General features: G+C 32.2%; 1 protein-coding gene across 2 annotated transcripts in view; it reads left to right on the top strand.

The window, feature by feature from the left end:
* LOC132144586 (bcl-2-modifying factor-like) overlaps positions 1-1,856 on the top strand; it is a 15,288-nt gene extending 13,432 nt beyond the window's left edge. For both annotated transcript variants that reach the window (XM_059555150.1, XM_059555149.1), the window contains exon 4: positions 537-1,856. In XM_059555150.1, coding sequence (XP_059411133.1) covers positions 537-617 — 81 coding nt within the window. In that variant the 3' untranslated portion in view covers positions 618-1,856. The remainder of the gene's footprint in view (positions 1-536) is intronic.
* The last annotated feature ends 10,329 nt before the right edge of the window (positions 1,857-12,185 follow it).

Genomic DNA, 12,185 nt, shown 5'->3' with positions numbered 1-12,185 from the left:
TCTGCCTAATGATAATATTCCATATTTAATATCCATATTCATAAAAATATATTTTGGGGTTTAATATATAATTTGGAATATATATATACTTTTTTTTTGCCACTCAATAATGTAATGCGTTTTAAAATCCATATTAGCAGTATATTTTGGCCTTTTTTTTGCCACATGACAATATAATATTTAAATTTTTTTAATTCATATTAGGATTTTTTTGTGTGTATAATTTGAAATATATTTTACAATATAAATATAAAAATATAAAATATATAAATATATGATGCCTCATGATATTATAATATATTTTAAATTAAATATTAGCAATATATTTTGGCCATTTTGTGCATAATTTTTAAAATATTTGAAATACTGGATCAATCACTGGCTCAAGAAAATAAGAAATTGTATTATATTCTTTAGGACCATTAGATGCAATATGACATTATTTTAATGCCAAATAAATAAATGTACCCCCCTAAATCTCATTTAACCCTGTTAGTCTCATCACTGCGATGCTGTTGTGTGTTTCTGTTTTGCAGCATCACAGAAACCAAAGGATCCAGGAGCCGCTGTGGAGGCGTGTGGCGATGGCGGTCCACACGATGGTTTTCGGCAGGTGAAACACCTCTCAAACACAACCTGCCATCCGTGTCCCAGTCCTCTTCACGGAGTGGGACGTTTAACAGCACTGTCTGCAATCTAACACGGATTTTGAGAGGAAAATCTGAGACTGAAACGAAGACGTCTCCGCAGGACGGGGACTGCTCTAACGTCTGTTTTCCATGAAGATGCCATGATGTTCTTGAGGAATATTTTCATAAACATGTCGAGGTATTTTGTACAGGATGCTGTTGAATTTTCTTTGCACTTCCATACGTGTATATATACGACTGACCTCCACGAGTCTTGGGAACGCCTTACTGTCCCACGCCACCCATCTACGGATGATAACGACGGGATTTCTCCTTCAGAAAGCTTCCGAGACGTCCAGCAACTTGACAAATCTCCAAAGAGGCCGTTTTTCTGAGAACAAAGCTTTTTGCACCTCCAGTTTTTTCTTGATGTTTTAACTTTTTTATTCCATAATTGTTGCATTATTTTATCGTTCTTCTTATTTTTTTTGGTTTAAATGGTTGTTGGATGAACAGGCGAGGAGGATCTAGACATCTTTGATGAAGTCAATGATGAGTTGGTGTACTGCTGTTATTGAGTTATCTTTTTATTTGATTTCATATCAACAGAAATATTACTGGATTGGCTGTGTCGTTTGCTCTGATTTTGTTAAATAGTGATGTTTCTTATTGTCTACGTATGATTTTGTGGAGGAAAACTGTTATCCGGTTATTATTTTGTTATATTATTCACCAAATTTTGGAAAACATGAGAATAAATGTTGCAACGATGTTGACTTCAAGTCTCACTCAGGTACAGGACAGTTCCCCCAAAAATGGTAATTCTGTCATCATTTACTCAAGTTGGTCCATGATAATGGAAGTCAATGGGGACCAAAAATTGTTTGGTTAACAAAATTGCTCAAAATATTTTATTTAATGCTCAACAGTAGAAAAAAATCATCATTAACTCACCCTTAATTTGTTCCAAACCTGAATGAGTTGCTGGTCCCCATTGACTTCCAAAGTAATTTTGTTCCATTCAATGTAAGTCAATGGGGACCAACAACTGTTGGGTTTTAAGCATTCTTCGAAATCATTATTTATACACCCATAAGTTGTTCCATGATGGAACCCACTGACTTCTTCAGTATGGAAAATATGCAATGGAAGTCAATGGCTACCGTCAACAGTTTGGTTACCAAAATTCTTCAAAATAACTTATTTTGCGTTTAACAGAATAAAGAATTTTTTTTTTCATGATTTACTCACTTGCACCAAGTTGTTCCATGATGGAACCCATTAGCTTCCATAGTATGGAATTTAAAAAAAATACAATGGAAGTCCATGGCTACCGTCAACTGTTTGGTTACCAACAATATTTCTAAAGAATTTATTTTGTGTTTTACAGAATAAGTAAAAAAAATATTTCATGATTTGCTTACTTGCACCAAGTTGTTTCATGATGGAACCCATTGACTTCGATAGTATGGAATGAAAAAATACAATGGTAATTGTTCCATCTTCAGTATGGAAAATAGGCAATGGAAGTCAATGGCTACCATCAACAGTTTGCTTACCAAAATTCTTCAAAATAACTTATTTTGCATTTAACAGGATAAAGAAAAAACATTTCATGATTTACTCACTTGCACCAAGTTGTTCCATGATGGAACCCATTGACTTCCATAGTGAGGAATAAAAAAATACAATGGAAGTCAATGCTACCGTCAACAGTTTGGTTACCAACATTCTTTAGATTATCTTCTTTTGTGTTCAACAGAAGAAAGACACATGGTATGACATGAGTAAATGATGACAGAATTGTCCATTTTGGATGACCTGTCCCTTTAAATCCACTAAATTTAAAACGGCCAATAGATACAAACCAGTTTGGAGATATCATAACGTCTCTGTGCCTATAACACGAACAGATCAACCTTGACTGTTTACATTCACATACAGCAAACATATCAGGCTCAGCAGCACAAATCTCTTCTCAGAAGTCATCATCTGAAACTGTTGAAGCAATACTGTGTAAATCTGTGAAGTTTTCTCCTCTCAGGACTCTCGGCGCTTTTGATTTTTCAGTTTTATTTGTACTTTTATACCTGATCTCTAAAGTTACGCTGGTGTACATTTCTTTCTTCCTTTAGTTTTTTTATTATTATTATTTAACCACTACTTTGTTCAAGACATAAGGAAGAACTTCCTGAAAACTGTAATTATTATATTTGAAGAAACTGATTCATTCAATGCTGTTCCTCTGATTTGTTATTTTGTTTTTTGTTCATCTTGAAGGAGTGAGGCATATTTTTTGGTAAGATTTTGGATCAGATTGATGTTTCCGCCACCTCTGGAATCATGCATTTAATTCATTTCAAATCTGAGATGAAGGCAGAATGATCATATGAAGGACTTTTTTTAATGAAACCACATCGTTTTACTCTTTGAATGTCGATAAAAGTCGTCATTCATCATTTATTAGAACCGTGTCAAATGTTGATTTAAAATCCAGCTCATATTTCACCTAAAAATCTAAAGGAATAACATGCTTTTTGCATTTAAACAGATTTTTAGGACCTTTTAATTTAGATTTATACTAAATTTGTAAAGTTCATTAAAATTTTCTACCACCTTTTTATTTCTGCTTTTAATATTTTTAATTGTTTTTCTATTTTTATTTTTCTTGTGTTACTTGGTCCCTATTTTAGATTGGGGATTAATGTAATGCATTGATTATTTTATTTTATTTTTTGAAAATCTAAATTCTTTGTATTATTTAAATACAGTTTAGAGTCAATTTGGAATTATCTCACAATTCCGACTTGTCTTCTTAGAATCGTAAGTTTATAATTCTGAGTTCAATGGGGAGTAATTCAAGACATTATTTGAATTGTGAGATGCAATTATTTTTTTTTATTCATTATTCTGTGGTGGGGAAAAAAAACAATTGCAAGATGTATCCTCAGAATTCTGAGGAAAAAAGTACAAAATATGAGTTTATTTCTATCAAATCTGTTTTTTTTTGTTTTTTTGTTTTTTTAGATGGGTAGTAATTTGACATTGATTACTTAATTTATATTTAAAAATCTAGATTTTCATTATTTATATATATATATATATATATATATATAGTATCAAATTAAAGAGAAAACATTCTTAATTGTCATGGAAATGATGCCGTTGTCACAATGCAAAGTAATCAAAAATAAACCAATCTTAAAAAAATATCAGTTTGTGTTGAAAGCTTCAAACGTCTGATTTTGAGGTGAATTGTGGCTGTGTTGTAAATGTACTGGGCTGGTTCATGAGTACGGTTCAGGTTCAGGTTGATGCTCTCAGTAGTTCTGGCTGAGGCGGAGGCCGCGGCTGCATGATTGTCGAATGTTGCGTGAGCTGAACGTGTGTTTCCTGCAGATTGTGAACGCTGAGCCAGCGCCGCAGGTTCTCCTGCCTCATCCAGCCGATCTCACATGTGCACTCCTCCACTTTCCTTCATGATGTTTTTAATTTATTTTCTCTTATTTATTTTGTTTCTCTTTTTTTTGTTTTTCTATTGCTACTGTATACATTTTATTGTGCAATTCTCTTCTTTCTGTGCCTGGATACTGACGTTTTGTTGTACATTTCTGGTGTTCGTTGTGTTGCTGCAGCAGGTTTAAGATGCTCTGTGATTTTAATCTGTTGTTTTGTTTGTTTTGGTGTCTTTCAAATCAACAAAGTGCCATCAGATGAACTGAGTATCAGGAAAGACTTCGTGTGTCATCAGCTGATTTTTTTGTGAAAACATTTCCAGGTTGTATTTCACTCCAAAATCCATTAGAAAAGTTTTTTTTTTTTTTTTTTTTGCATTATTAATTTTACGATTTTCATGACAGTTAAACACCTCCAAATTCTCATTAATGTTGTGAAACATTTTACTTTTGGGTTTGTTTGTAATTGTTTTGGGGGTGAAAAATGTAGAAGCTGAATTCCGCCACGGGATAAAAAAAAGTTTTTATGTCAACATTTTTATTAACTCAAATTGTGAGTTTATATCAACCAGTGTTACATTTTTTATGCAATTCTGAGATACATCTCATTATTCTAACTTTTTTTTTTGCAGTTGGTTTATATCTAGAAATTTTTTAACTTTTTTCTTTTTTCACGCAATTATGACTTTTCTGCACAAATCTGAGTTTATAATGTAATTCAGACATTTTTCACGCAGTTCTGACATTATATGTCACAATTCTGACTTTTTTGCATAATTCCAAATTTATGTTGTGATTCTGACTTATTTGTGCAATTTTGACTTTTCTATAGTTTATATTTCGCAATGTGGACGTTTTTCAAGCAATTATGACTTTATATCTCTTAATTCTGACTTTTTCCACACAATTCAAAGTTTATATTTCTTATTCTGACTTTTTTGTGCAATTTTGACCTTTCTGCGCAAATCTGAGTTAATATTTTTCAATTCTGACTTTTTTGTGCAATTGATTTCTATCTCGCAATTCTAACATTTTTCACACAACTCTGAAATTTTCTGCACAAATCTGAGTTTTAATCTCACACATCCGACTTCTTTTTCTACGCAATTTTGACTTTGTATCTTTATATTCTGACTTTTTCACGCAATTCTGAGTTTATGTCTTGCAGTTCTGACTTTTATGCGCAATTCTGAGTTCAGAGAGATTTGAAGAATTACATCTCAGAATTACGAGATATAAAGTAAAAATACGATGTAAACAAAGAATTCAGAGAAAAAAGTCCTAATTGTGAGATAAAATGTCACCGTTATCTTATTTTATTCCGTCGCAGGGAAAAAAAATAGATGTAAACTAAATCTTGCAATTCTGACTTCTCAGAACGACTAGACATTTTTATTTATTTATTTTTTTATCCTGTGACGAAAACAAAGTTCCATAGAAATATGACCTGAATGTGTTCCTGATGAACTCAATCTTATTTTGTGTGTGTGTGTGTGTGTGTGTGTGTGTGTGTGTGTGTGTGTGTGTGTGTGAAACTAATGATGAATTCTGCAATATCTTAAAGATCTGATTCAGAATGATTGCATGAAATTAAAATGCAGGAGGCTTTGAAGGCAAACGCAGTGGATGCAGGATGTTGTAGAGTGCTTTATCTCTGATTCTGTTTTCTGTTTTACATGCACTGGAAAGTACTTTGTGTTTGATTGAATATCTAGGGTTCTTGTATCCCAGTGTTATTGTCTCTCTAACATGTCTCTCTTCTGAAGTTCTTGAGATATCAGGAATATGTTTTTGAATCTCTATATGGTTTTTTTGGCATCTGACAATGTGTTTTTGACTCAAAGGGTAACATGCACACCGTGCTGCCCAGTATTAACCCATGATGAAACCAACGGTGTCTTTAAATATGCTTCAGTCCTTCATTGTTTTCTTGATATTGGCTGTAATTGTTGGGGCTCATTGGTTTGGGTTTCTAAAATGGATTTTCTGACTGAAATTTTGAAGGCAGATGTTTTTGTGTTCCCCACTGAATGATTTCAAACTGTGATCAAGGGCTTTTTAATCTTCAAAACGACTTGGAACATTCCTTGTCAGTCCAAAATGATTCTAATTCTTCGTTTAAATATATTTGACCATGTTAAAATCCATTCTGCAGATTTGACTTCAACATTTTTCCATCCAGGCCTTCATATGCAGTATATCCTCCAGCTGGGAAAGACATTTCCAATTGGGAAAGACATTGCTTGTCTATCTGAGGTCTTGACGTTCACACACACTCCCTGTACACCGAGAAATGAGACCCAGCGATGATGTAGCATGTGTGTAAACATTGACTGTGTCTTTGGGACTGTACTGTGCACTTCCTCACATTGGTTTGGTTTCTCTGATGTTTTTAATACAGTATGGAAGTTTTAGGTTTTGTTATATAGTGCAATATGCTGTACATAAGAGCTTTGCTCTACGAAATACTTTTCTGAATTTTTTGGGTGGTTTTATTGGTACACTTTTTTTTCAATAAAACTATATTAAAGACAATTCGTTATTTTCGTTATTGTGTTGATCGGTGTTAAGGAGCACAACTAACTAAATCTAGTAACTCTACTAACTTCAATACTAACGCTACATACTACTTCTGTATATAGATTTTATTTGATCTTTTTAGAATTTGTGTTGAATGTAAATTTATTACGTAAAATGGTAATGTGTTTTTGTTTTAGATAAATAGTTATCTTTTTAATGGTAAACAACAGCAGATTTCTTTAGATTTTAAATTAACAAAATAGATCAGTGTTATTTTAGTTCTTTTAAATTAGTACTATTTACATTACGTTTACATTATAGTATTTATTCATATTTTAAGCTTTTATTTTTATATTTTTATTTTATTTAGTAATTTTACTGTAAAAAAAATACACTGTAAAGATTATCGGAGTATGTTTAACAAGAAAATACTATTTTATATTCTTCTACTTCTTGTAATTTTAAATTAATAAACTATTGTAATATTCTAAACTGTCAGGTGACTTATTTCAGTATTATTTTATATGCTACTATAGTATGTATTAATATTTAGAAGTATCTTTTGTTTTGTTTTTCATTTTCATTTAAATTTTAGCAGTTTTGTTATGCACATTTGCCCCTTTTTATAAGGTTTTATTTTATTTTTGTAATTTTATTACTTCAACTTATTTCAGTTAGTTTCCGAGGCAATATTTTTCATTTTCATTGTTTAAAAAAAATTATAAAATTATAGTATTTTATTTCTATTTATTTATTTGAATCACTGAAAAAAAAAATATATAGTTTTAGTCAACAGTTACAAGACTGTGTTCAATTTGGCAGGACATTTCATGGAAAGGCACACTGTAAAAAAACTAAGATTATTAAAGTATGTTTTACAATAAAATACTGTATCAGTTTTTCTACTTCAAAATTTTATGTTTAATTTAATGTGTTATTTGCTGTTTCTTTGTATTTAAAAAAAAAAAAGTTTATTTAAATTTTTTTGAGTTTCTATACCAATTTTTCTCAGTGTACTTGTGTCTGTGCTTAACTGCTGTTAAACTAGTCTGAGTAATGAGTACGTAGTAGTTTGTGTCCAGCAGCCTGAGTCTGTTCATTGGCGTCATGTCGTGTGGTAGCGTAATGAATTCTTCAGTATTCTGGCTGCTGGAGAGTGAAACCAGCCAGGCATTTGGCAGCGCTCCTGCCCACTGTTTGCCTCTCCCAGAGCGAGGTCATTAATTCAGCCGTGCTGCTGCTCACACTAATGACCGCCTGTCATCCACATCACGTGACCCGAGCCACTGGCACATTACAGACTGTTTGGAGCCTTGTGCCCAGTTATACAGCAAACAGGAAGGTTCTTCTGCATATTGTTGCTTTATTTGACGCACAGCTGTGGGAGGGAGATATTTGTAACGTTTCTGTCCAATTAAAACACCAATAACACTAAGTGTTAAAGTTCAGTGCATCATCAGAAAAAATCTAATAATTTCTTGAGTATTTAAGAAAATGGTTTTAAATTTAAAGCCTTGTGTATCATATTTTATATGTACGTTTCTTAGAACTTTAAATGACCAATATATTATGTAATAGTTTTGAATTTTTTATCGTATAATTATAGTGTTCTTGTAGCTCAATTGGTAGAGCATTGCGTTATCAAGCGCAAGGTTTTGGGTTCGATTCCCCGGGAACACATGATGGGTAAAAATTGTTAGCCTGAATGCACTGTAAGTCGCGTCTGCTAAATGCATTAAATAATTTATACATTTATATCTTAAATTTATGACTTAGTATGTCATCATTTCAACTCTTATCTCATAATTATGACTTGGTATGTCATAATTTTGTCCTTTTATCTATATGACCTCATAATTATGACTTTTATTGTTATAAGTTTGACTTTCTATCACATAATTATGACTTCGTATCTCAACATTTTTATTGTCATAATTATGACTTTATCTCATAATTGACTTGCCATAAATTTGGCAGTCATTATTTTTACTTTTATATCACAATTATAACGTTTTATCTCAAAATTGTAATTTAATGTCATAATTTTGACTTTGATCTTATAATTAGAGATTTATCTCAAAATTATGACATACTAATTATTATCTCATAATCATACATTTTATCTTAAAATCACGACTGTCTTAATTAAGACTTTGTCTCATAATTATGACCTTTTATGTTATAAGTTTGACTCTCCGTTTCATAATTTTGACTTTTTAATGTCAAAGTTAGGACTGTATGAGCCATCAAAGTATGATGCATCAAATATTATATTCTACAAAAAAAGAAGCTTTTTTTTTTACTTTTTTTTAATTTCAATCAGCTATTTTATTTAAGAATATTAGATTTATCTGACTTCTTTTCATATGTCAGGCTTTGCATGGTTGAGATTAGACATGCATTTTGTAGCTATGCAAGTTTCAGGAGCAGCATATGAAGTTGTCTGGAGTGCGTTTGTTTCAGGAAAGAGACGGCCTGACGGAGGGAGTTATGGGATGGCACGCCTCCGGCAGCGGCTCTGCTTGGCTCAGCACTTTTCGGTGAGGATGGAGTCTTGGCAGCTCTGCCTCACAAACAATGGCCCCTGTGTTCTCCAGCCATTCGCTCGCAGAAAGAGACAGCCATTCGCTCCAGAGTCTATCTCTGAGGTCAGGTGCGGGGTCACCGAGAAGAGCGATCTTGTTTACGTCTGAGGAGCCAATCAAAACACAAGCTCTCCTCTACCATTAACCCTTTACTGTCTCTGTCATAATTTTCTGTTCTATGACAAACCACAAAACATACTCACAGCTATAACAGCCAACACAATCACACACACACACACTGGGAGGCAATTGCTTAATTACTGTCTTTAAAACATGCACTCATTTAGTCAGAAGCTCAAACAGTAGTTTGTGACTTGACTGTTGCACAAAGTGTTTGATCACATCTCATGTAACTTTTCATCACATGCTCATGCCTGATTGTTGTGTCTGAACCCTAAAGATGGTCTCCGTGAGTATCTGATGAGTCTTTGACTGCTAATGTGATTCGACTCATTTCTGGTGAAGTGGTCTGTTTCAGTATAAGAAATGTAAAGTGTTATGTTTTTGACTGATTTGAACTGGATCGAATTGAGCTGAATTTTATGGAAGCCCAATTATGCTTTGTTAAATCATAATTATGAATATCGCATTTTACCTTTTAATTGCAATCAGTTTTATTTCAAAACTGACTTATGTCATAGCTTTGACTTTTTATCTCAGAATTATGACTTAGTATGTCATATTTTTAACTTTTTATCTCATAATTGTGACTTATCTCTAAATTATGACTTAGTGGTCTACTTTCACAATCAGGGCTTAGACTAAGGCAGGTTTGGGCCATAGTTTAATTAGGACATTTAAGTATATTTTATAAAAATTCCTTAGAAAAAGAAAAAAGAAAAAAAACACATTACTGGTGTGCATCTTGAGACAAAACGATGGCACTGATATCTTTTCAAGTTTCTTTTAGTTTGAAACAGCTCAGATATGCATTTTAGTCTGGGACTAGGCTTAAGCCTTTTCTGTTAAACCGGGGGAGTATGTCATAATTTCAATTTATTTCAGAATTATGACTAATGTTATATATTTTTTTTAGCTCATGATTATGACTTTTTATCAAAAAGAACAAAAAACTTTTCTCATCATTTTTTCAGTTTTATCTCATAATTATGAGTTTATATCTCATAACTTTTACTTTTTCTCATGATTATGAATTAGTATTTCATAATTTGTCTCAATTTTTTTGTCTCAAAATTATGACTTTATATCTCATAAATATGAGTTGCTAAACTGTCTCATAATTGTGACTTTATCTCATATTTTTGACTTTTTTCTCAAAATTATGACCTTTTATGTCATAGCTGTTTTATGTATTTATTTTTATTTTGTCTCATAATTATGACTTAATATGTCATACTTGTGATTTTTTAAAGCATTTTTGCTTATTTGGCAGAAATAGGCTTCCACAGAACATTGACAATAAGAAATAAAACAATGTTGACAGGAATGCTCTCACAACAAATGTCTATGGGTTAAAACAGTGCATGATAAACAATAAATGACATAATTTAAAAATTGTAACCACTTTATATGTATTGACTTTTTAGTGAGAAATTTAAATGTTAAATAAGAAAAACTTTGCAGCACACAATTTTCTGTCTTTCAAATATGACATTTTATATTAGATAAATTAATAATAAACACACAAGACAGTTACAATGCAACTACCATAATTGCAATTAAATAAGAAAAAATACACTAATAACTTTAACTACAATAAAATCTATTAACACAACTAATCTCTTCAAATATGACATTTTATAATAATTAAAGTAATAATAAATGTATATTTACATACCGTATTTAATCGCTCTTGAAATTAGATCTTTAGTCTGTGGTGTTTGCGTAAAGTTCATTAAAAAATTATTTTGAGTTTGCCTGCCTCTCAATAATCCCAAAAAGCTTTGTACTTTGTATTTTTGTTATGACACAAAGTATCTACTTTAAAGTTTTGTCAGTTTTATAATGAAAAACAAAGAGTAAATGTGGTTTCCTCGCTCTTTAAAGTGTGGTGAAAGACGTGAATCAATCCTTTATTACTAGTTATAGCAGCAAATAAACATGAATGAACATCAGAAGATGTTGAAATAAACAGAGCAGCTTACTGAAATGGATTATGTCACGTCAATAAAACTTATAAAAACAATAAAAGCTTCTCAATATCATTAACTCGTCGTTATCTTTAGGTCACGTCTCAAAACCATTCAAGCTGGCGGTTATCAAGCCTCTTATTAAGAAACCAAAACTAGATCCTAGTGTACTGGCAAATTATAGGCCTATTTCAAATCTTCCATTTATGTCTAAAATTTTAGAAAAAGTTGTGTCTGCTCAATTGAGCACCTTCCTGCATAAAAATGATCTGTATGAAGAATTTCAGTCAGGTTTTAGGCCCCACCATAGCACAGAAACTGCACTTGTTAAAATTACAAATGACCTGCTTCTTGCGTCAGATCAAGGCTGCATCTCATTTCTAGTCTTACTTGATCTTAGTGCTGCGTTCGACACCATAGATCATGACATACTCATAGATCGATTACAAAACTATACAGGTATTCAAGGGCAGGCTCTAAAATGGTTTAGATCCTACCTGTCCGATCTCTACCATTTTGTTTACTTAAATGGGGTGTCATCTCATTTATCATCAGTAAAATATGGAGTGCCACAAGGATCCGTCCTAGGTCCCCTTCTATTTTCAATATACATGTTGCCCCTTGGTAATATTATTAGAAAATACGGAATTGGCTTCCACTGTTATGCTGATGATACTCAGCTATATATTTCAACGAGACCAGATGAAACTTCCCAATTATCTAAGCTAACAGAGTGTGTTAAAAATGTAAAAGATTGGATGACAAATAATTTTCTCCAATTAAATTCGGATAAGACAGAGATATTAATTATTGGACCAAAAAACACCACACAGAATCTTGTAGATTACAATCTGCAGCTAGACGGATGTACTGTTACTTCCTCTACAGTCAGAAATCTGGGTGTTA

The sequence above is a fragment of the Carassius carassius genome, chromosome 8 (assembly GCF_963082965.1).
Source record: "Carassius carassius chromosome 8, fCarCar2.1, whole genome shotgun sequence".
Taxonomy (NCBI): Eukaryota; Metazoa; Chordata; class Actinopteri; order Cypriniformes; family Cyprinidae; genus Carassius; species Carassius carassius.
Note: the sequence above shows the minus strand (reverse complement) of the source record. Positions and strands in the feature narration are given on the sequence as shown.